Raw genomic sequence first — 25,697 nt, forward strand, 5'->3', positions numbered from 1 at the left:
CCTGCAGAAGAACTCCAAATAAGGTAGGTAGATACTTTGTCCTTAAAGGGAGAGCATTAACTCCCTCTTCTGGAAGTGTGAATTCTTGATATGATGTAATGAAAATGGTACTTCACTTGTGGCTTTCCTCCCCCAAATCCATAACCCCTACTTATTATGAAAACCAAACAAAACACCGAATTCTAACAGAGGAACATTCTATAAAATACCTAACTAGTATTCCTCAGTAACGTCTAGGTCTCCAAAAACAAGGAAAAATCTGAGGAATTGTCACAGTCAAGAGGAGCCTAAGGAGGCATGACAACTCCATGTAATAGGGTATCTTGAATGGGACCTTGGAGGAGAAAAATATTATTCGGTAAAATCCAAGGACACCTGAGTAATGTATGGTTTTTGGTTAAAAATAATGCATCAATATTGGTTCAATAATTGTAAGAAATGAACCATACTAATGCTAGATGTTAATAACAGGAGAAACAACTTCTCAATTTTCCTGTAGTTAAAACTCTTCTGGAACTGAAGTCTATTTTTTAAAATTCTCCTGGAAAAAAGTGGAAACATATGAAACATGATGGACAAATGTTAATAATTATTGAATGTGATGAAGGATAATGAGAAGTCATTATGTAATTCTGTTTTCGTGTATTTGAAGTTTTCTAAAATGGAAAGTTTGAGGCTGGCCACAGTGGCTCAAACCTATAATCCCAGCACTTTGGGAGGCCAAGAGTTCAAGACCAGCCTGGGCAACGTAGCGAGACCCTGTCTCTACTAAAAACAGAAAAATTAGGCAGGTGTAGTGGGCTTGCACCTGTAGTCCTAGCTACTCAGGAGACTGAGGTGAGAGGATCACTTGAGCCCAGGAGGCCAAGGCTGCAGTGAGCCATGATCATGTCATTGTACTCCAGTCTAGGTGACAGAGTGAAAACTTGTCTCCAAAAAAAAAAAAAAAGTTTGAACAAGAAATAAAGAAATATGGAGTTAAGGATAAGAAGAAACTATTTAAAGCATTAGAGTAGCTGCTTCTTTTTAAAATTATGGTTAAAAAATATATAATAAAATTTACCATTTTGCCATTTTTAAGTGTACAGTTCTGTGACATTAAGTATATTCATGCTATGTAACCATCACCACCCTCCATCTCCAGAACTTTTTCATCTTCCCAAACTAAATGCTATGTCTGTTAAGCAACAACTCCTCATTCTCTCCTCCTCCCAGCCGCTGGTAACCTCCATTCTACATTCTGTCTGTGAATCTTACTAAACTAGTTGAATCATATAAGTGGATTCATACAATACTTTTCCTTTTTGGTCTGATTTATTTAATCTAGCTTCATGTCTTCAAGGTTCATACATATTATAGGAAAATAATTTCCTTCCTTCTTCTGAAAAATATTCCATTGTATGGATCTACCACATTTTGTTCATCCCTCGATGCATGTATACTCTTTTGCTTCTACCTTTTGGCAGTTGCGAATAATGTTGTTATAAACATGATGTAGAAATATCTGCTTGGTCTCTGCATTAACTTCTTTTGGGTATGTACCCAGAAGAGGAACTGCTGGATCATATGTCAATTCAGTGTTTACTTTTTTGAAGAATAAAAAGTGGCCACTTCTACAAAACAGAAATTTTCAGATTAGGAGATGTGGGACGGGGAAAAATTCCTGTCTCTGAAAACTTAGAGAAAATGTAGAGTTTTCACCATAAGCTTTGTAGAACCATTTTTAAATAAAAATGAAGTATGCAATAACACTCATTTTGTGCTAGGTACTGGAGATACATGGAGGGCGCCCTCAGTCCTCTGGGAGAAGAAGCTGGTTATAGAACAGTGTGATCACAGGTGCAACACAGAGAAGACTCCAGGGGCAAGCACAGAACATAGCCATTGAGGGAGATGCTTTGCACGCGATGCAGAAGTGCCCTACAGGAGGTGACGTGGGAGTGAAGGAGGAAAAGATGACATTCTAAGTTGGAGAATTGGAAGATTAAACTTGGAATGATGTCAGCACTGAGATTCTGGGATCATATTGTACAATTGGCCCCATCTCAGCATTAACACTGTGAAATCTTACCTTTCTTGTGTCTTCAAATGGTGGCCCTATATTTAGCTTCTATATCTTTCTTTGACTGAATCTCAATACTAAAATTGGTTCTAATTCCAGGGGAGGTGTTTCTCTGAGTCCTCTCTTTTGAATCTCATAGTCTAACATTTTCTCTTCATCTTGAAGACCACATTCAGGAGGGACCCTAGGAACCCCGTATCTCAGCATGTGAGGCTTCAGGCCAAGGGGAGCTAATTTGATTCTGAAAGATCTTATCTGCTTCCAGTGCCCTAAGGTCCTGAGGAAATGTCCAGCACCCTTGTGGAAATTCAAGTGTCTCCATACAGGATTATATGTCTTGGAGATTATGTGTAAGAAAAGCTTTAGAGATAGGTATGTCTCAGTGATGCTGTGCAGAGTAACCTGTGGCCAAAGTCAATTCAGAAAATGCTTTTGACTCTATATTTCTCAAAAATATAAGTCTTAAAATTTGGATATTTATGGGAAAAATATTACATAATTGAAGGGATAAATATAAGTATGCCAATCAGCCAAAAACACTGCATATGTCTAATGCAGATTCAAGTTTTCCCTCAAAAACTGTTAATAAACTAACAGTGCAACTTACAAATGACGAAAAGAGCTCAGATGTTTTAAAAAAACTTTCCAAGTGTCTGGTCCTGGTACTTTACATTTATTCTACCTCCTAATCCTTAAAATAGGTCAAAGCTCAAGGGTTCAGATGTAACACTAGGAATTAGAAAGGTTAATAAAAGTGACATGTCCAAGACTACGCTTCTAGTACTTATAGTTCACTGATGGAGAGAACATTAAAATCTGTTGGGCCTTCACTTAAAAACAAATAATATTTGTGTTATAGAAGCAAGACCTTTTTACTCACAAGTTAATAGTTTTTTTTTCTTTGGTTGGAATAAATTTATTTCACCTGTCTGTAAACAAAGTGTTTAATAGTTATGGTATTTTTTAAAATGCATATTAAATCAGATGAGTTATGACTGTATCCCAGATGTAACAAAGTGCAGGGAAAGAAATGGACAAATCAGCAACAAGATTTGTTTTTAAATCTGTACATCATCCACAAGGCCCAAACAATAGAAGCAAATACTAGAACGTCCCTAAAGTAGTGCCATTCAAAGGAAACCCTTAATAGGTCAGTTAAAATCCATCTCACAATAGCAACAGTTCATTTTAACAATCGTATGGCACAGAATACATATGAAAAAAATTCATCACAAGACAGCCAAGTCTACAATAATACAACCTCATATAAAAACTCAAGCTGCAAATAAAAATTGGTCTTATGAAGAACAAACTGGAGACACTCCAGATGGTTATGTTGGGATGCCTAATGTCCATAATGGCAACCTTTTACAATTTTACTAAAGAGTAGAGCTGGTGTGCCAAGAAAAAGACAGGAACAAAAATCTGAGCTATTGCAATGATGGAATGTCCCCGGGGATTCAATCAGTATGGTTACTGTAAGGTCACAGGAGGAAGTGCTTTTTGCTCTTGTTTTGCCATTGCACTCTTCATATGTCCTGTAGACACTATGAATAAAGGTTTGTCTCTACTCAAGTGCAACAACAATACTAAAAGCAAACTACTGCAGCTCTCAATAGCTCATCAACAAAAGGGATATTAACTGGTTAAAAAGAAACAGGCACTGCATAAAAAAAGATGGAAGCAAACTAAATGCCTATGTGCGAAGGGAGAGGGGGGCGGGAAAAAGAGAAGAGTAAAGGAAAGATGCATGCACTTTTTCCTCCCAACCATGCACTACAAAAGGAAGACTAAATGAGCCAAGTAAATGCTCAAAGTGCTGAAAAGACATTAATCACAGATTGTACAACCGGCACCTTGCTTAATATTAACATATTTTAGTAATCAATATTCCATTAATTGCTAAGACAAAGTGATGCCCAACTTGGCATGCCCCCTCCCCCCAGTTTCAAGGTATCATGCAAATCATTATTGTGCTGCAAATATGTTGCCAGATAAGGGTTGGTTACATACAGTGGTTAACATACAAATGATCCATTGGGCAAACAGGAATCATGACATTAGAAAATAGGTAAAGAAAAATTAACTACCATCTATAGTTTGGTAGCACTGTGACCACAATAGGGTTGTTGATGAAGACAGTTGCTAGGTAGATGGGGAGAGGCTGCTTACACATCAGACCTCCTCAGATATAAAGCAAATTCATATGCTGTCTTGTTAAGTGTGCCTCCGTGGACACCTTCCTTTCCCATGACTATAACCAGTATTCTACCAGCTCTGCTGACAGCAACATTGTATGTTGGCTCCCTACCTTGACTCTTTGTCCGGATGTCCATTGTGCAGTCACCATCGACGTATAGACTGTCTCTGATCAGTGAGCATTTCTTCGCGCCAAGAGTCAAACCGTTGGTAAAGAAACCTTCCCAGCCTTTTCCTACAATCATATCTATTTCTATTGGCATAATGCTCTGAAAGATGCTCCCGGCCATGGCTGCCCGGAGGTATTTGGCATGGCAGTAGCCGACAATGGCGGCCTCCTGACAGCAGCCATCGCACATCAGATTATCCATGTAGCTCTGCCAACCGGCCATCTTCGAGCCCTTCGCACTGCAGCGCAGACCGCCACAAGTTAACAGTTTTAAAGAAAAGATTCAACATGTAAATTTATCTGGAAAGGCCAGGGGAGGGGTGAGGTTGGCTAGAGACATGATTAATTCAGAGACTCAAATTTGTCATCAGAGCTCTGTATTTCTAAAGAAGATAGTCAATATCAGCTTATCAGCTCCAGCTTCTCTATTATCCTACCTTAACAGCTTCAGCAGAAAAATAGACATCTTTCTCACAATGTTCATAAATAAAGAACCAGAGAAGATGACCTTTGGACTAATACCTGTTGTTAGGGAGATATGGTACAGTGTGGGAAACCCTGATTGGTCAGGGCTGGGTCATGTTATTTCCTCATCCCCTGGTCCATCATATTATTTCTTAAGTTATTTAAAGTCATGGCTATTATTTTTATTTTAGTTGACATAATTGTACATATTAATATAGTACAGTGTGATATTTTGATACATGAATACAATGTGTAATAAGCAAATCAGGGTATTTAGCACACTCATCACATCAAATGTTTACCATTTCTTTATGATGGAAACATTCAAAATCAAATCAAAAAGATAATCCACTACAATCAAATGGGTTTCACACCAGGGAAGCAGGGATGGTTGAACACACACAAGTCAATAAATCTGACACACCGCATAAACATAATTGAAAACAAAAATCACATGATCATCTCAATAGATGCAAAAAAAAGCATTCAACAAAATCTGGCATCCCTTTATGATTAAAGCTCTCAGCAAAATCGGCATACAAGGAACATACCTCAATGTAATAAAAGCTATTTATGACACACCCACAGCCAACATAATACTGAATGAGGAAAAGTTGAGGGCATTCCCTCTGAGAACTGGAAAAAGACAAGGATGCCCACTCTCACCACTTCTCTTCAACACAGTCCTGGAAGTCCCAGCCAGAGCCATCAGACAAGAGAGAGAAATAAAGGGCATCCAAATATGTAAAGAAGAAGCCAAACTGTCACTGTTTGCTGATATGATTGTATACCTAGAAAACTCTAAGGACTCCTCCAAAAAGCTCTAAAACTGATAAAAGAATTCTGCAACATTTCCGGATACAAAATTAATGTACACAAATCAGTAGCTCTCCTATACTCCAACAGCGACCAGGCTGAGAATCAAATCGAGAACTCAATCCCTTTTTCAATAGCTGCAAACAAAACAAAACAAAAACCACTTAGAAATATACCTAACCTAAGGAGGTGAAAGACCTCTACAAGGAAAACTACAAAACACTGCTGAAACAGGCCGGGCGTGGTGGCTCACGCCTGTAATCCCAGCACTTTGGGAGACTGAGGTGGGCGGATCACGAGGTCAGCAGATCGAGACTATCCTGGCTAACACGGTGAAACCCCATCTCTACTAAAAATACAAAAATTAGCTGGGCATGGTAGCAGGCGCCTGTAGTCCCAGCTACTTGGAAGGCTGAGGCAGGAGAATGGCGTGAACCCGGGAGGTGGAGCTTGCAGTGAGCCGAGATGGTGCCACTGCACTCCAGCCAGGGTGACAGAGCGAGACCCCGTCTCAAAAAAAAAAAAACAAAAAACACTGCTGAAACAAATCACAGATGACACAAGCAAATGGAAACACATCCCATGCTCACGGATGGGTAGAATCAATATTGTGAGAATTACCCTACTACCAAAACAAATCTATAAATTCAATACAATTCCCATCAAAATACCACCAACATTTTTCACAAAACTACAAAAAAACAATCCTAAAATTCATATAAAACCCAAAAAGAGCCTGCATAGCCAAAGCAAGACTAAGCAAAAAGAACAAATCTGGAGGCATCACATTACCTGATTTCAAACTATTCTATAAGGCCATAGTCACCAAAACAGCATGGTACTGGTATGAAAATGGGCCCATAGACCAATGGAACAGAATAGAGAACCCAGAAATAAACCCAAATACTTACAGCCAACTGATCTTCAACAATGCAAACAAAAACATACAGTGGGGAAAGGACAACTTATTCAACAAATGGTGCTGGGATAATTGGCTAGTCATATGTAGGACAACGAAACTGAATCCTCATCTCCCACCTTATACAAAAATCAACCAAGGTGGATCAAGGACTTAAATCTAAGACCTGAAACTATAAAAATTCTAGAAGATGACATCGAAAAAAACCTCCTAGACATTGGCTTAGGCAAGGATTTCATGACCAAGAACCCAAAAGCAAAATGCAATAAAAACAAAGATAAATAGCTGGGACCCAGTGAAACTAAAGAGCTTTTGCATGGCAAAAGAACAATCAGCAGGCCGGGCGTGGTGGCTCAAGTCTGTAATCCCAGCACTTTGGGAGGCCAAGGCGGGAGGATCACAAGGTCAGGAGATCAAGACCATCCTGGCTAACACGGTGAAACCCTGTCTCTACTAAAAATACAAAAAATTAGCCAGGCGTGGTGGTGGGCACCTGTAGTCTCAGCTACTCGGGAGGCTGAGGCAGGAGAATGGTGTGAACCTGCGAGACGGAGCGTGCAGTGAGCCGAGAGCACGCCACTGCACTCCAGCCTGGGCAACAGAGCGAGACTGTCCCCCCAAAAAAAAAAAAAAAGAAAACAGTCAACAGAGTAAACAGACAACCCACAGAGTGGGAAAAAATCTTCACAATCTATGCATCTGACAAAGGACTAATATTCAGAATCTACAACAAACTCAAACAAATTAGCAAGAAAAAAAACAATCTCGTCAAAAAGTGGGCTAAGGATATGAATAGACAATTCTCAAAAGAAGATACACAGCTGGCCAAGAAACATGAAAAAACGCTCAACATCACTAATGATCAGGGAAATGCAAATCAAAACTACAATGTGATACCACCTTACATCTGCAAGAATAGCCATAATCAAAAAATCAAAAAATAATAAATGTTGGCAAGGATGCGGTGAACAGGGAACACTTTTACACTGCTGATGGGAATGTAAACTAGTACAACCACTATGGAAAACAAGGTGGAGTTTTTTTTAAAGAACTAAAAGTTGAACTACCATTTGATCCAGCAATCCCACAATCCCATAATGGGTATCTGCTCAGAGGAAAAGAAGTTATTATACGAAAAAGATACTTGCACACACATTTATAGCAGCACAGTTCACAATTGCAAAAATGTGGAACCAACCCAAATGCCCATCAATCAGTGAGCAGATAAACTGTTATATATATATATATGTATATATACACGGACTCACATATATATATATATATATATATATATATATATATATATATATATATATATGAGATGGAATACTACTCAGTCATAAAAAGGAATGAATTAATGGCATTCATAGCAACCTGGATGAGATTAAAGATTATCATTCCAAGTGAAGTAACTCAGGAATGGAAAACCAAACATCATATGTTCTCACTCATAAGTGGGAGCAAAACTATGAGGATACAAAGGCATAAGAATGACATAATGGACTCCGGGGACTCGGGGAAAGGGAGGGAAGAAGGTGAGGGACAAAGAACTACAAACTGGTCTCAGTGTATACTGCTTGGGTGATGGGTACACATTTGCTCTTTTTAAAATCATACTATTTTGCTGTTGTTTGAGTTTCTTGTAAATTCTAGCTATTAATCCCTTATCAGATGAATACTTTGCAAATACTTTCATTCTCTAAGTTGCTGTTTTATCTCTGTTGATTGTTTTTGTTGCTGTACAGGAAATTTTTAGTTTGATGCAGTCCCATTCACATATTTTGGCTTCTCTTGCCTGTGCTTTCAAGGTCTTAATCATAAAATCTTTGCTGCATCCAACACCCTAAAGTGTTTTCTATATGTTTTCTTCCAGTAGTTTCATAGTTTTGGGTCTTGCATTTAAGTCCTTAATTCATTTTCAGTTGATTTTTGTAAATGGTGAGAGATAGCGGTCTACTTTCATACTTCCTAATATGGATATCCAGTTTCCCCAGCATCATTTATTGAAGACACTGTCCTTTTCCCAGTACATGTTCTTGGCGATTTTATCGAAAATAAATTGAGTGGCTGGGCGCGGTGGCTCACACCTGTAATCCCAGCATTTTGGGAGGCTAAGGCAGGCGGATCACGAGGTCAGGAGTTTGAGACCAGCCTGACCAACATGGTGAAACCCTGTCTCTACTAAAAATACAAAAATTAGCCGGGCGTGGTGGCACACAACTGTCATCCCAGCTACTCAGGAGGCTGAGGCAGGAGAATCGCTTGAACCCAGTAGGTAGAGGCTGCAGTGAGCCGAGATCGTGCCACTGAGCTCCAGCCTGGGCAACAGAGCGAGACTCCATCTCCAAAAAAAAAAAAGAAAAGAAAAGAAGAATTGACTGTAAATACATGGATTTATTTCTGGGTTCTCTATTCTGTCCCATTGGTTTATGTGTCCGTTTTTATGTCAATATCTTGCTTGCCATTTTTGTTACTATAGCTGTATATTTTGAAGTCAGGTACTTCCAGCTTTGTTATTTTCACACAAGATTGTTTTGGGTATTCAGGGTCTTTTGTGGTTCCATACAAATTTTAAGATTTCTTTTTCTATTTCTATAAAGAATGACATTGGTATTTTGATAGGGATTGCATTGAATCTGTAGACTGGTTTGGATAGTATGGTCACTTTAACAATATTAATTCTCCCAATCCATGATAATGGAATATCTTTCAATTTTTTGTGTTCTTTTCGATTTGTTTCCTTAGTATTTTATAGTTTTCATTACATACTTGGTTAAATTTATTCCTATGCTTTTTTACAGTTACTGTGAATGAGATTTCTTTCTTGATTTTTCAACATTTTGAGTTTGCCTATATGGCCTTTATTGTGTTTAGGTACAATCCATCTATACCTAATTGGTCGGGAGTTTTTATCATGAAGTGATATTGAATTTTATCAAATGCTTTTTCTGCATCTATAGAGATGATAATATTATTTTTGCCTTTCATTCCACTAATATGCTCTATCATGTTTATGGATTCATATGGAAATTCTACAGTTTTTGTATGTTGACTTTATATTCTGTAAATTTACTAAATTTGTTTATCAGTTCTAAGAGTTTTTTGATGGAGTCTTTAGGTTTGTGTATAAATAAGATTATGTCATCTGCAAACAGCGGCAAATTGACTTCCTCTTTTCCAATTTGGATGCCTTTTATTTCCTCCTTTTGCCTAATTGCTCTGGGTTGGACTTCCAGTACTATGTATTTTTGTTGTTATTGTGGTAATTTTTTAAAAATTTTCTATCCATTTCCATAGGAATCAGTCTAGTACTATGTTAAATTTGGTAAAAGCAGGCATTCTTATCTTGTTCCAAATCTTAGAAGGAAATCTTTCAACTTTTTTTCCATTATGTATGTTGTCGACTACCGAATTGTCATATGCAGCCTTTATTGAATGTAGGTACCTTTCATCTATACCTAGCCAGTTGAGAGTTTTTATCATGAAGTGATATTGAATTTTATCAAGTGCTTTTTCTGCATCTAGAGAGGATCATTTTATTTTTGTCCTTCATTCTGTTGATATGATCTATCGTTTATTGATTTGCAGATATGTAACCATTCTTGCATCCCTGGAACAAATCCCATTTGATCATGGCATATAATCTTTTTGATGTGTTGTGGATTTAGTTTGCTAGTATTTTGTTAACTTGCATCTGTGTTTACCAGTGTATAGTTTTTTATTGTTGGTTTTGATCCTCGCCTGGTTTTGATAACAACGTCATGCTTGCTTCCTAGAATAAATTTGAAAGAACTCCTTCCCCTTCAGTTTTTTGGAATAGTTTCAGATCAACTGGTGTCAGTCCCTCTTTAAATGTTTGGTAGCATTGAACAATGAAGGCATCCAGTACTGGGTTTTTCTTTGTTGGGAGACTTTTTATCACTGATTCAAGCTCATTACTAATTACAGATATGTTCAGGTTTTTCATTTCTTCTTGGTTCAATCTTGGTAGATTTTATGTGTCCAGGTTAAACTTCATTTGCCCTTATAATCTAATGAGACCTATGGGCCACAATTTTGATTTTGGGTAAAGTAGTTTCCATGGCAGTTAGATTAAAAAAACTTCTTTCATTGCCCCACCTTTTTTGTTGTTGTTGTTTCAAGTGAGTTATGGGTTTCTTTTTAACTGAATTGTATAAGCAAAATATCTCCAAGTAGCCTTCAATTAGTAACAAATCAATCTTTTGTTTACCAGTCTTGTTTGCTTAATTAGCAAATGTGGGCAGGGAAGAATTTTAACTGGTTTTTTTTTTTTTTTCACACCTTTTCCTTTTTTGGCTTTTGCATAGGACAAAAAACAAAATTTTTATGTTGAACAGGGATACCTTATAGCTCTGAGTGAGGGCCTAACTTTTATAAAATTTTTTTTCTTTTATGTTACTAATTTTTCAATTAAGTGTTTCATTATTGTACATAGTTGTTAGGGAAACCTAAATTTATATTTATAAAAAGGCGTCTGGGTGGTTGATTACCATGGAGCTATTGTAATCTGTAAAGTCATTAATTTCAAAGCCTTTAAGACTGTTTTCTTTCCTTGACTGAAATGCCATAAGCAATGAGTTTTATCTCAACACCTGTAGAAATGTCAGCAGGTTCAAAGTAGGCAGAAAAAAAAAAAGAGAGAGAGAGAGAGAGAGAGAACTTCTACATGTTAACTCTATAATTGCTGGTTTTTAAAAATAATGACCATTTCAGTTCTGAATTTTCCTTCACTTTGCCCATCTACTTATAAATGTGCACAAGAATGGGCCATAATGTATAGCCAGCAGGACTCTTAGAAAATTTGTCATGCCTTAATTGTTAACAATGCCAATCTGTTTATCACTCTTTCAAGAGCAAAGAAAATTATATAAATTCCATCAAGGAATGTTAGGAGTTTTGACCCATAATCACTGGAAACTGTAGGAGATAATAAATACTTGTTGTTCTGAGCTACTAAATCTTAGGTAATTTGTTATGCAAAAGTAAATAACTAATATAGCTTCAAAAGAGAGGATGAATTATTGCACTTTAATTTTCTTGTGCTCTAAATTTATTATTATTATTATTATATTCTATTATTATTGAGACAGGGTCTTACTCTGTCACCCAGGCTGGAGTGCAGTGGCATGCTCATGACTCACTGCAGCCTTGACCTCCCAGGCTCAAGTGATCCTCCTACCTCCGCCTATCTAGTACCTGGGCCTACAGGCATGCACCACCATGCCCAGCAAATTTTTCTATTTTTTGTAGAGATGAGGTTTCACCATGTTGCCAAGGCTGGTCTTGAACTCCTGGACTCAAGTGATCCACCTGCCTCGGCCTCCCAAAGTGCTGGAATTATAGGCATGAGCCACCACACTTGGTCCTGAGTGGCTTTTAATTAGCCATCAGTGCCCATTTTGAATATTTATTTTTGCTCCTGGAAGATTGTCAGGAATAGGCATGGAAAAGGAGTCAAACAAAAATAAACCAAGATAAGAATGTTCAAAAATATTTTCACCAAGGCGTGCAGATTGAACAAAATATTAAACCAGGCGTGTGACCAAAAGTGAATTCACCACAAAATAACTTGCCTCACAGACAGTATGTATGTTCTGTAGAAACCAGAGTACTCAATCCAGAAAGGCCCTACTAGAAAAGACCAATAGTCTTTTATCATACAAGAACTATGTATGATTCTTTACTAGGGGACTGTATCCAAACCAGATTCCAAATAATATAAGAAAACCTCTACCAAAGGAGGGAGGCTCAGCCTGAGGGAAGACCCCAGGGCAGGAAAGGCCAGCTGTGGAGGCACAGAGCTCAAAGGGCTCGAGTGAGTATGGCACACCAGTTCCAATGATCACTGATTCCTTCTGATAGAGACCTTTTAAACATTTTCTTATTTTTAGAGATGGGGGTCTCCCTACCTCGCCCAGGCTGGCCTCGAACTCCTAGGCTCTGGCAATCCTTCTCCTCAGCCTCTGAGTAACTAGGACTACAGGTGTACACCACTGCACTAGGTTTTGATAGTGACCTTTTCCAAGTCCTGTTTCTGACACCATATCCATTAACAAAAATAGGAACAGAGAAAGGCTCTCTAAAAGAAAAATATTCATTTGGAAATAGAGCATTGCAATTGGAATAAACTATGTGTGTGTGTGTCTGGGGAGGTAAAGGAAGACAAAGGTTTTTAAAGGGCTACAATAACCACTAACAAGGTTGACATCAGTCCCAGTCTGGACAGGTAGTTGCTGGGCTGATATCCTTATAGAAGTATTTTTGTGTAAAGCTGTTATTGCCCTTGTGCAAGATTGTGATTTTTGTAGTCTTTTGTGACAGTTTTTGTTATCAGGTATATAAGCATAGGAACACTCTATTCATGGACTTCCCAGATCTATTTGTCAAGGTTAAAAAAAATATTAGTGGCTGCATTTTGATTCTGCCAACTTCCACACTAACACAGCAGAATCACACCTCAAACTCTGGATGCAGGCGAGAACAAGCACAGACACAGTTAGCAGTGGGATCCCACCTCAGCTTGCTCCTCTCCCGGCCTTCTGCATACACAGGCCCTTCACCCTCACCCAGTCTCTAGGACATTAGGAAAACCCAGGCACCAATGGGGAGCAGTTGTGATACACAACCCAAATCTCCACAATCTCCAGCAGGAAGTCTTTCCCGAAGTCTGCAGCCTCGGTGCTTCCTTCAGTAGAACCCCAAGATGTGCAGACTATGACCCTACAACACTCTTCCTCCCAATAACCACAGGGCTCACTTACCCAACTCCTAATTTAGGACTTCATTCTCTCAGTAAAGGTTGTTCTCAGGGGAATATCTAAAAATTACCACCAGCTCCTTCATCTCCCTCCACTCCTTATTCTCCCTGTCACCTCAGCACTTGGGAGGTTCTGGCTCCGGAATAGGGGAACCCCTTCATCACTTCCCCACTGTCATCTTCTCTTTTCCCTGTTTCTTCCATGTGTGTTTCTGAATTATACTATTCCTGTCAGTACATAAAATTGCCTAAAAGTTAAGTATAGCCGAGTTACAGAGCTAACACCTGTGCAATTACCACCCAGGTGAAAAACAGAGACCTCTGTCAGCCCCCTCAAGCTCCTTCGCCTCCCCTCAAACAGCACCCATCCCTCTCACACAGATGTCCTGTCCACTAAGCTGACCCCTCCCCATGCCCTCTCCTATCTGACTCCTTCCCCTCTACTCCATTTGGCCTCTTTTCCCTTCCTGTCCTGATTTCCTTCCTATTTTGGCTTCTCCAGGAGCCTCCCTCATGTTCCTAGGCCAAAGCTCCAGGGCGTCTCCTCCCTTCCCCCATCCTGGGATTGGAGAATTCAGAGTTGATTCCTGGGATAAGGCCATTTCATCCTGCGAGCAGCAGAATCTCATCCAGGACACCACATTACATTTAGTCCCATCATGTCTCTTAAGGCTCCTCTGGCTGTGATGATTTCACAGAGTTTCCTTGTTTTCGATGACCTTGACATTTTTTGAGGAGTATTGATCAGGCATATTGTGGAATGTCCTTTGACTTGAATGTGGTTGGGGCTGTGGGTGTTGAGGAGGAAGAGCACAGAGATGAAATACACTCTCAGCACATCAGGGGTACGCGGCACCCACTTGATTTATCACTGATGATGCCAGCCTTCGTCACCTGCCTGAGGTAGTGTTTCCCAGTCCCCTGTCAAATTCCTTTGTTACTTTTTGCCTTTCCATACTGTTGCCTTTCGAAGGAAGTCACTATGTGCAGCCCACAAATAAGGAATGTTCTGCTACAAAGATTTCATGTAGGTTTTCGTGCAAAGTAACTTTTCTAATTTGTTGGTTAAATACCTAGGAGTATGATCACTGTGTTGTATGGCGATCATGGTGAGTCCATGTTTGGTTGTCTATGTTTAGCCTTAAAAGAAACCGCCCATATCTTCTAGAGCAGCTGTGCCATTTCCATTCCTGCCAGCAGTAGATGGGAGTTCCTGTTGCTCTTCATCCTCATCAGCACTTGGTATTACCAGATTTTTGGGTTTTAGTCATTCTAGTAGGTGTGTAATGGTGTATCATTGTTGTTTTTATTTGCATTTCCCTAATGATAAATGACATTGAGGCTCTCCTTATGTGCTCACTTGCCATCTGTAGATCTTCTTTGGTGAGGTGTCTGTTCAGACATTTGCCCATTCTTAAATTGGATAAATTGTTTTCTTATTGTTCAGTTTTAAGGGTTCTCTCTATATTCTAGATACTGATAAGTCCTTTATCAGTTTTGTGATTTGCAAATACTTTCTCCCAGTCTGTGGCCTTTATTGACATAACAACACACAGTAATGCATAAATACATGGTGTGGGAAAAGAAATAAGAAATTTTTAACTGTGAAGATTTCTGGGTAGATGATCTGAGTGACAAGCAATAGTGGTGGGGGTAGGGGAGCAATGGGAATAACTTATCTTTGCATATTTTATACTATCTTTTGAATTTTCTTGTGTGTGCATTAATAATATTCTCAGCCGAGTGCGGTGGCTCATGCCTGTAATCCCAGCACTTTGGGAGTCTGAGGCAGGCAGATCATGAGGTCAGGAGATCAAAACCATCCTGGCCAACTTGGTGAAACCCGCCTCTGCTAAAAATACAAAAATTAGTTGGGCGTGGCAGCGTGCACCTGCAGTCCCAGCTACTTGGGAGGCTGAGGCAGGAGAATTTCTTGAACCCAGGAGGCGGAGGCTGCAGTGAGCCGAGATCGTGCCACTGCACTCCAGCCTGGGTGACAGAACGAGACTCTGTCTCAAATAATAATAATAATTATAAAAATATTCTCAAAAATAAATTACATAAAAATCCCTTACACTTGTGAAACCCTTGACAGATTGTGTCCAGATCATGTGTTAAGACTCAGATTCTGATCCCCTATTCTAGGACCAATGGTATTCTAACTGAACTATTTTGCCTTGAAATTTCCATTTCTGGAAAAGGTGGTTAGATGATATGAACCAATCCTCCCACTGAAAAAGCTGAAAGTGCCATTTAAAACACAAAACTCATTTTCTTAAAGGATCAAAATGCTGAGAAGATGGTAATAAATGTCCGCACCCCACAAAGAAGGGAAAGATGCTGTTCGGCCTCATAGAGAGCAGTGGCGTCAGAAATGGAGAAAAGGCTCTGTAAGATCATTGCCCACAGCCGAGACACCGGGGCCCTGCATGTCCAGCTCTTTGCCCCATTTTCCTCACTTTGTACCCATCTATCTGCCTTCCCTTTTAAAATTTCAAACAAAGCTCTTTATTTCTGATACATAATCATATATATGTATAAGGTATAATATATAACATATATTCACTGTGGAAACATTATAAAATGCTGTCAAAGCTAAATGACAAATTAAAAATAACCTGTAAACCTTACACCAGAGATATTTTGTTGCATTTCCTTTTAGTCTGTTTTGTATCCTCCTCCTGCTGCTGCCTGAGTGCTTCTCTCTTTCCGTGGATGAGCACAGACCTCAGTGACTCCAGCCCTCACTTTCCAGATGTCAGTTCACTCTCGCACCTCCTGAGGGGGCTACTTCTCACTTTATTTCCCTCCTCACACCCCTCCAATCCTGTCCCACTCCTCAGACAATGAGGTTATTTCTTTTTTCACTCAGGAAAAAAAAAAGGACTCGAGTGAGAAGAGCGTCATCATCCCATGACAACCCTGTCTCCACCTGTCTCCTGGGTCTTCCCACCAGTGATGACGGATGGTCCTCAGCTCCTGTCTAAGGCCACAAGATCCACCCGTCTCCCCTAGATCAGTCTCCCCTCTCTACTGGCTCATTCATTTCTGCATACAAACATGCTGTAATATTTCCCATTAACACAAACAAAACTCAACTGAATAAATAAAAATAAAATCCTAACCAAAAAAAAAAATCCATTTCCTGGGCTGCCGCTGCAGAGCAGAGCCACCACCGGGGAAGAGCAGCCGCTGCCACCCAGGACTAGGCCCTCAGGGAGGAGGAGGCAAGAAGATGGTGGACGACCCCAGTGCTGCCGACAGGAACGTGGAGATCTGGAAGATGAAGAAGTTCAGTAAAAGCCTGGAGGTGGCCCGCGGCAATGGCACCAGCATGATATCACTGATTATTCCTCCTAAAGACCAGATTTCACGAGTGTCAAAAATGTTAGCAGATGAGTTTGGATCTGCATCTAACATTAAGTCACAAGTAAACTGCCTTTCAGTCCTGGGAGCCATTACATCTGTACAACAAAGACTCAGACTTTATAACAAAGTACCTCCAAATGGTCTGGTTGTTTACTGTGGAACAATAGTAACAGAAGGAGGAAAGGAAAAGAAAGTTAACGTTGATTTTGAACCTTTCAAACCAATTAATACGTCATACTATTTGTGTGACAACAAATTCCATACAGAGGCTCTTACAGCACTACTTTCAGATGACAGCAAGTTTGGATTCATTGTAATAGATGGTAGTGGTGCACTTTTTGGCACACTCCAAGGAAACACAAAAGAAGTCCTGCAAAAATTCACTGTGGATCTCCCAAAGAAACACGGTAGAGGAGGTCAGTCAGCCTTGTGTTTTGCCCGTTTAAGAATGGAAAAGCGATCTAACAATGTTTAGAAAGTAGCAGAGAACGCTGTGCAGCTGTTTATTTCTGGGGACGAAGGGAAGATTGCTGGTCTAGTTTTAGCTGGATCCACTGACTTTAAAACTGAACTAAATCACTATGATATGTTTGATCAGAGGTTACAATCGAAAGTTTTAAAATTAGTTGATAGGCCTGGCACAGTGGCTCACGACTGTAATCCCAGCACTTTGGGAGGCCGAGGCGGGTGGATCATGAGGTCAGGAGATCAAGACCATCCTGGCTAACACGGTGAAACCCCGTCTCTACTAAAAATACAAAAACAGAGGACCCAGAGCAAGATGGCCAAATAGGAACAGCTCCAGTCTCCAGCTCCCAGTGTGAGCGGCACAGAAGACGGGTGATTTCTGCATTTTCAACTGAGGTACCAGGTTCATCTCACTGGGGAGTGTCAGACAATCGGTGCTGGTCAGCTGGTGCAGCCCGACCAGCAAGAGCTGAAGCAGGGCGAGGCATCGCCTCACCTGGGAAGTGCAAGGAGGAAGGGAATCCCTTTTCCTGGCCAGGGGAACTGAGACACACAACACCTGGAAAATCGGGTAACTCCCACCCTAATACTGCACTTTACCAAGGGTCTTAGCAAACAGCACACCAGGAGATTATATCCCACACCTGGCCGGAAGGCTCCCACGCCCATGGAGCCTCCCTCATTGCTAGCACAGCAGTCTGTGATCTAACTGCAAGGCAGCAGCGAGGCTGGGGGAGGGGCGCCCGCCATTGCTGAGGCTTAAGTAGGTAAACAAAGCCCCCAGGAAGCTCGAACTGGGTGAAGCCCACAGCAGCTCAAGGAGGCCTGCCCGTCTCTGTAGACTCTACCTCTGGGGACAGTGCACAGCTAAACAAAAAGCAGCAGAAACCTCTGCAGATGCAAATGACCCTGTCTGACAGCTTTGAAGAGAGCAGTGGATCTCCCAACATGGAGGTTGAGATCTGAGAACAGACAGACTGCCTGCTCAAGTGGGTCCCTGACCCCTGAGTAGCCTAACTGGGAGACATCCCCCACTAGGTGCAGACCAACACCCCACACCTCACATGGCGGGGTACACCCCTGAGACGAAGCTTCCAGAGCAAGAATCAGACAAGAATACTTGCTGTTCGGCAATATTCTGTCTTCTGCAGCTTCCACTGCTGATACCCAGGCAAACAGGGTCTGGAGTGGACCTCAAGCAATGTCCAACAGACCTACAGCTGAGACTCCTGACTGTTAGAAGGAAAACTAACAAACAGAAAGGACACCCACACCAAAACCCCATCAGTACATCACCATCATCAAAGACTAAGGGCAGATAAAACCACAAAGATGGAGAAAAAGCAGGGTAGAAAAGCTGGAAATTCAAAAAATAAGAGTGCATCTCCCCCTCCAAAGGAACACAGCTCATTGCCTGCAACGGATCAAAGCTGGATGGAGAATGACTTTGACGAGTTGAGAGAAGAAGGCTTCAGTCCATCAAACTTGTCAGAGCTAAAGGAGGAATTACGTACCCAGCGCAAAGAAACTAAAAATCTTGAAAAAAGAATGGAAGAATGGATAACTAGAAAAATCAATGCAGAGAAGGCCATAAAAGAACTGACAGAGATAAAAACCATGACATGAGAAATATGTGACAAATGCACAAGCTTCAGTAACCGACTCGATCAACTGGAAGAAAGAGTATCAGCAATTGAGGATCAAATGAATGAAATGAAGCGAGAAGAGAAGTCTAAAGAAAAAAGAGGAAAAAGAAATGAACAAAGCCTTCAAGAAGTATGGGGTTATGTGAAAAGACCAAATCTACATCTGATTGGGGTGCCTGAAAGTGAGGGGGAAAATGGAACCAAGTTGGTAAACACTCTTCAGGATATCATCCAGGAAAACTTCCCCAACCTAGTAAGGCAGGCCAACATTCAAATTCAGGAAATACAGAGAATGCCACAAAGATACTCCTTGAGAAGAGCAGCTCCGAGACACATAATTGTCATATTCACCAAAGTTGAAATGAAGGAAAAAATGTTAAGGGCAGCCAGAGAGAAAGGTCAGGTTACCCACAAAGGGAAGCCCATCAGACTAACAGCAGATCTCTCAGCAGAAACTACAAGCCAGAAGAGAGTGGGGGCCAATATTCAACATCCTTAAAGAAAAGAATTTTCAACCCAGAATTTCATATCCAGCCAAACTAAGTTTCATAACTGAAGGAGAAATAAAATCCTTTACAGACAAGCAAATGCTGAGAGATTTTGTCACCACCAGGCCGGCCCTACAAGAGACCCTGAAGGAAGCACTAAACATGGAAAGGAACAACTGGTACCAGCCATTGCAAAAACATGCCAAAATGTAAAGACCATTGATGCTAGGAAGAAACTGCATCAACTAACGAGCAAAATAACCAGCTAATATCACAATGACAGGATCAAGTTCACACATAACAGTATTAACCTTAAATGTAAATGGACTAAATGGTCCAATTAAAAGACACAGACTGGCAAATTGGATAAAGAGTCAAGACCCATCAGTGTGCTGTATTCAGGAGACCCATCTCACCTGCAGAGACACACATAGGCTCAAAATAAAGGGATGAAGGAAGATCTACCAAGCAAATGGAGAACAAAAAAAAGCAGGGGTTGCAATCCTAGTCTCTGATAAAACAGACTTTAAACCATCAAAATCAAAAGAGACAAAGAAGGCCATTACATAATGGTAAACAGATCAATTCAACAGGAACAGCTAACTATCTTAAATATATATATGCACCCAGTACAGGAGCACCCAGATTCATACAGCAAGTCCTTAGAGACTTACAAAGAGACTTAGACTCCCATACAATAATAATGGGAGACTTCAACACCCCACTGTCAACATTAGACAGATCAACAAGACAGAAAGTTAACAAGGATATCCAGAAATTGAACTCAACTCTGCACCAAGCGGACCTAATAGATATCTACAGAACTCTCCACCCCAAATCAACAGAATATACATTCTTCTCAGCACCACATCACACTTATTCCAAAATTGACCACATAATTGGAAGTAAAGCACTCCTCAGCAAATGTACAAGAACAGAAATTATAACAAACTGTCTCTCAGACCACAGTGCAATCAAACTAGAACTCAGGACTAAGAAACTCAATCAAAACCACTCAACTACATGGAAACTGAATAACCTGCTCCTGAATGACTACTGGGTCCATAAAGAAATGAAGGAAGAAATAAAGATGTTCTTTGAAACCAATGAGAACAAAGATACAACATACCAGAATCTCTGGGACACATTTAAAGCAGTATGTAGAGAGAAATTTATAGCACTAAATGCCCACAAGAGAAAGCTGGAAAGATCTAAAATTGACACTCTAACATCACAATTGAAAGAACTACAGAAGCAAGAGCAAACTACATTCAAAAGCTAGCAGAAGGCAAGAAATAACTAAGATCAGAGCAGAACTGAAGGAGATAAAGACACAAAAAACCCTCCAAAAAATCAAAGAATCCAGGAGCTGGTTTTTTGAAAAGATCAACAAAATTGATAGACTGCTAGCAAGACTAATAAAGAAGAAAAGAGAGAAGAATCAAATAGATGTAATAAAAAATGATAAAGGGGATATCACCACCGACCCCACAGAAATACAAACTACCATCAGAGAATACTATAAACACCTCTATGCAAATAAACTAGAAAATCTAGAAGAAATGGATAATTTCCTGGACACTTACACTCTCCCAAGACTAAACCAGGAAGGAGTTGAATCCCTGAATAGACCAAAAGCAGGCTCTGAAATTGAGACAATAATTAATAGCCTACCAACCAAAAAAAGTCCAGGACCAGACGGATTCACAGCTGAATTCTACCAGAGGTACAAGAAGGAGCTGGTACCATTCCTTCTGAAACTATTCCAATCAATAGAAAAAGAGGGAATCCTCTCTAACTCATTTTATGAGGCCAACATCAGCCTGATACCAAAGCCTGGCAGAGACACAACAAAAAAAGAGAATTTTAGACCAATATCCCTGACGAACATTGATGCAAAAATCCTCAATAAAATACTGGCAAACCGAATCCAGCAGCACATCAAAAAGCTTATCCACCATGATAAAGTAGGCTTCATCCATGGGATGCAAGGCTGGTTCAACATATGCAAATCAATAAATGTAATCCAGCATATAAACAGAACCAAAGACAAAAACCACATGATTATCTCAATAGATGCAGAAAAGGCCTTTGTCAAAATTCAACAGCCCTTCATGCTAAAAACTCTCAATAAATTCGGTATTGATGGAATGTATCTCAAAATAATAAGAGCTATTTATGACAAACCCACAGTCAATATCATACTGAATGGGCAAATACTGGAAGCATTCCCTTTGAAAACTGGCACAAGACAGGGATGCCCTCTCTCACCACTCCTATTCAACATAGTGTTGGAAGTTCTGGCTAGGGCAATCAGGCAAGAGAAAGTAATAAAGGGTATTCACTTAGGAAAAGAAGAAGTCAAATTGTCCCTGTTTGCAGAGGACATGATTGTATATTTAGAAAACCCCATCGTCTCAGCCCCAAATCTCCTTAAGCTGATAAGCAACTTCAGCAAAGTCTCAGGATACGAAATTAATGTGCAAAAATCACAAGCATTCTTATACACCAGTAACAGACAGAGAGCCAAATCATGAATGAACTTCCATTCACAATTGCTTCAAAGAGAATAAAATACCTAGGAATCCAACTTACAAGGGATGTAAAGGACCTCTTCAAGGAGAACTACAAACCACTGCTCAGTGAAATAAAAGAGGACACAAACAAATGGAAGAACATACCATGCTCACGGATATGAAGAATCAATATCGTGAAAATGGCCATACTGCCCAAGGTAATTTATAGATTCAATACTATCCCCATCAAGCTACCAACGACTTTCTTCACAGAATTGGAAAAAACTGCTTTAAAGTTCATATGGAACCAAAAAAGAGCCCACATTGCCAAGACAATCCTAAGTCAAAAGAACAAAGCTGGAGGCATCACGCTACCTGACTTCAAACTATACTACAAGGCTACAGTAACCAAAACAGCATGGTACTGGTACCAAAACAGAGATATCAACCAATGGAACAGAACAGAGTCCTCAGAAATAATACCACACATCTACAGCCATCTGATCTTTGACAAACCTGACAAAAACAAGAAATGGGGAAAGGATTTCCTATTTAATAAATGGTGCTGGGAAAATTGGCTAGCCATAAGTAGAAAGCTAAAACTGGATCCTTTCCTTACTCCTTATACGAAAATTAATTCAAGATGGATTAGAGACTTAAATGTTAGACCTAATACCATAAGAACCCTAGAAGAAAACCTAGGTAATATCATTCAGGACATAGGCATGGGCAAGGACTTCATGTCTAAAACACCAAAAGCAATGGCAACAAAAGCCAAAATTGACAAATGGGATCTAATTAAACTAAAGAGCTTCTGCACAGCAAAAGAAACTACCATCAGAGTGAACAGGCAACCTACAGAATGGGAGAAAATTTTTGCAATCTACTCATCTGACAAAGGGCTAATAACCAGAACCTACAAAGAACTCAAACAAATTTACAAGAAAAAAACAAACAACCCCATCAAAAAGTAGGCAAAGGATATGAACAGACATTTCTCAAAAGAAGACATGCATACAGCCAACAGACACATGAAAAATTGCTCGTCATCACTGGCCATCAGAGAAATGCAAATCAAAACCACAATGAGATACCCTCTCACACCAGTTAGAATGGCAATCATTAAAAAGTCAGGAAACAACAGGTGCTGGAGACAATGTGGAGAAATAGGAACACTATTACACTGTTGGTGGGATTGCAAACTAGTTCAACCATTGTGGAAAACAGTATGGCGATTCCTCAAGGATCTATAACTAGAAATACCATATGACCCAGCCATACCATTACTGGGTATATACCCAAAGGATTATAAATCATGCTGCTATGAAGACACATGCACACGTATGTTTATTGCGGCACTATTCACAATAGCAAAGACTTGGAATCAACCCAAATGTCCATCAGTGACAGACTGGATTAAAAAAATGTGGCACATATACACCATGGAATACTATGCAGCCATAAAAAAGGATGAGTTTGTGTCCTTTGTAGGGACATGGATGCAGCTGGAAACCATCATTCTCAGCAAACTATTGCAAGAACAGAAAACCAAACACTGCATGTTCTCACTCATAGGTGGGAATTGTACAATGAGATCACTTGGACTCGGGAAGGGGAACATCACACACCGGGGCCTATTATGGGGGGGGCGGGGGCGATGGCATTGGAAGTTATACCTGATGTACATGACGAGTTGATGGGTGCTGACGAGTTGATGGGTGCAGCACACCAACATGGGGCAAGTATACATATGTAACAAACCTGCACATTGTGCACATGTACCCTAGAACTTAGAGTATAATAATAAAAAAAAAATACAAAAACAAAATTAGCCGGGCGCGGTGGTGGACGCCTGTAGTCCCAACTACTCGGGAGGCTGAGGCAGGAGAATGGCGTGAACCCAGGAAGCGGAGCTTGCAGTGAGCTGAGATGGCGCCACTGCACTCCAGCCTGGGCGACAGAGCGAGACTCTGTCTAAAAAAAAAAAAAATATATCCTATAGTGGTGAAAATTGATTCAACCAAGCTGTTGAGGTATCTACTGAATTCCTCTCCAAAGTGAAATTTATTCAAAAGAAGAAATTAATAGGATGACACATTGATGAAATCAGCCAGGACACAAGCAGGTACTGTTTTGGCATTGAAGATACACTAAAGGCTTTGGAAATGGAAGCTGCAGAAATTTTAATAGCCTATGAAAATCTGAATATAATGGGATATGTTCTTCATTGCCAAGGCACAGAAGAGGAGAAAATTCTCTGTCTAACTCCAGAGCAAGAAAAGGATAAATCTCATTTCACAGACAAAGAGACCGGACAGGAACATGAGCTTATCGAGAGCATGCCCCTGTTGGAATGGTTTGCTAACAACTATAAAAAAGTTGGAGTTACGTTGGAAATTGTCACATATAAATCACAAGAAGGGTCTCAGTTTGTGAAAGGATTTGGTGGAATTGGAGGTTTCTTGCGGTACCAAGTAGATTTCCAAAGAATGGAATACCAAGAAGGAGACGATGAAGTTTTTTACCTTGATGACTACTAAGTAGTCGACATGGGTCCGGCAAAACGTGCCTCTCTCTCCAGCATCCAACCCAAGAAGCATACTCACGGTGGAATCCAAACAGATCCCTGCCTTACAATTGGAACATTTCCAGAACTTAATCCATGAGCACTGGATATTGAAAAGAAAACCGAAACAAAACCAGACCCAGCCCTACACTTTGGTTTGTGATGGTGTCAGCACAGCAGCCTACCACTAAATTCCTAAATGCCACTTTGGACTAATTTTAAAAAGAATCCCAGTTTTTACTTTTACTCAATGGTGAAATTGGCTGCTCTTGTATTTTATTTTAAAAATGATTTTTTTAACCTTTATACAAAGAAGCAAAAATACTTTAACTGCTGTAAACCTTCAAAAGTTAATAGAAGTGAGATCATACTGGGAAATTTCTTTATCTTTTTTTTGTGGTTGTTTTAGGAAATTAAAAATGCTTCATTTTGTTTCTTATTTTAGATGTGGTGAAATGTTGGAAATTTCTCTTTTAGGTCATCTGTTTAAATGGGAATTGAAAGTTGGGAGCTAATAGGAAAGCCAGTAATTTTCAAGTTCACTCCCGGGTCACTGCTGTCTTCCCCCTCCAGACTGGCCATTTCAAGGATGCAAATTTTGCATTGGAGAGAAATTAAATGATTAAGTGGTAAGTACACATAAGGTACTTCTACCACATTCCAAATTAGGATGTTTGAGGCCAGGTACAGTGGCTCACACCTGCAATTAATTCTAGCACTGTGGGAGGCCTAGGCAGGTGGATCATTTGAGGTCAGGAGTTCAAGACCAGCCTGGCCAACGTAGTGAAACCCCATCTCTACTAAAAATACAAAATTAGCCAGGCATGGTGGTGCACACCTTTAGTCCCAGCTACTAGGGAAGCTGAGTCATGAGACTCACTTGAACCCAGGAGGTGGAGGTTTCAGTAAGCCAAAATCACGCCACTGCACTCCAGCCTGGGTAACAGAGTGAGACCCTGTCTTAAAACAAAAACAAATTAAAATGTTCGTGTCCACAAAATCATTTTGTGAGTTGTACCAGTCTATTTTTTATGGAATATCCTTTTTACTTGAAAGAATGAATGACAGAAATGATTATCATTTAGACTTGAATATTTGGCTGACACTTTCTCAAAAATGAACATGAGCCTGTCCCCTCCACATAATCCACTGACAGTATTATTCCCAATGATAAAAGGCGAGCTCTCAAGAGAAAAATTAGAATCCTGGAGAACTTGTACCCACCATTGTAAGCCT

The 25,697-nt window shown here is 40.1% G+C and overlaps 2 protein-coding genes and 1 pseudogene across 2 annotated transcripts in view; 2 read left to right on the plus strand and 1 right to left on the minus strand.

The window, feature by feature from the left end:
- LOC126953165 (profilin-2-like) overlaps nucleotides 1-6,188 on the minus strand; it is a 362,177-nt gene extending 355,989 nt beyond the window's left edge. Inside the window, exon 1 of the mRNA XM_050788549.1 lies at nucleotides 1,457-6,188. Within this exon, the coding sequence (XP_050644506.1) occupies nucleotides 4,231-4,653 (423 nt within the window). The 5' untranslated portion in view covers nucleotides 4,654-6,188 and the 3' untranslated portion in view covers nucleotides 1,457-4,230. The remainder of the gene's footprint in view (nucleotides 1-1,456) is intronic.
- Nucleotides 1-25,697, plus strand: part of PPP1R11 (protein phosphatase 1 regulatory inhibitor subunit 11) — a 179,142-nt gene that overhangs the window by 121,798 nt on the left and 31,647 nt on the right. The window lies entirely within an intron of this gene.
- On the plus strand, nucleotides 16,578-24,469 carry LOC126953182 (eukaryotic peptide chain release factor subunit 1-like; annotated as a pseudogene).

The sequence above is a fragment of the Macaca thibetana genome, chromosome 4, assembly GCF_024542745.1.
Source record: "Macaca thibetana thibetana isolate TM-01 chromosome 4, ASM2454274v1, whole genome shotgun sequence".
NCBI classification, from domain to species: domain Eukaryota; kingdom Metazoa; phylum Chordata; class Mammalia; order Primates; family Cercopithecidae; genus Macaca; species Macaca thibetana.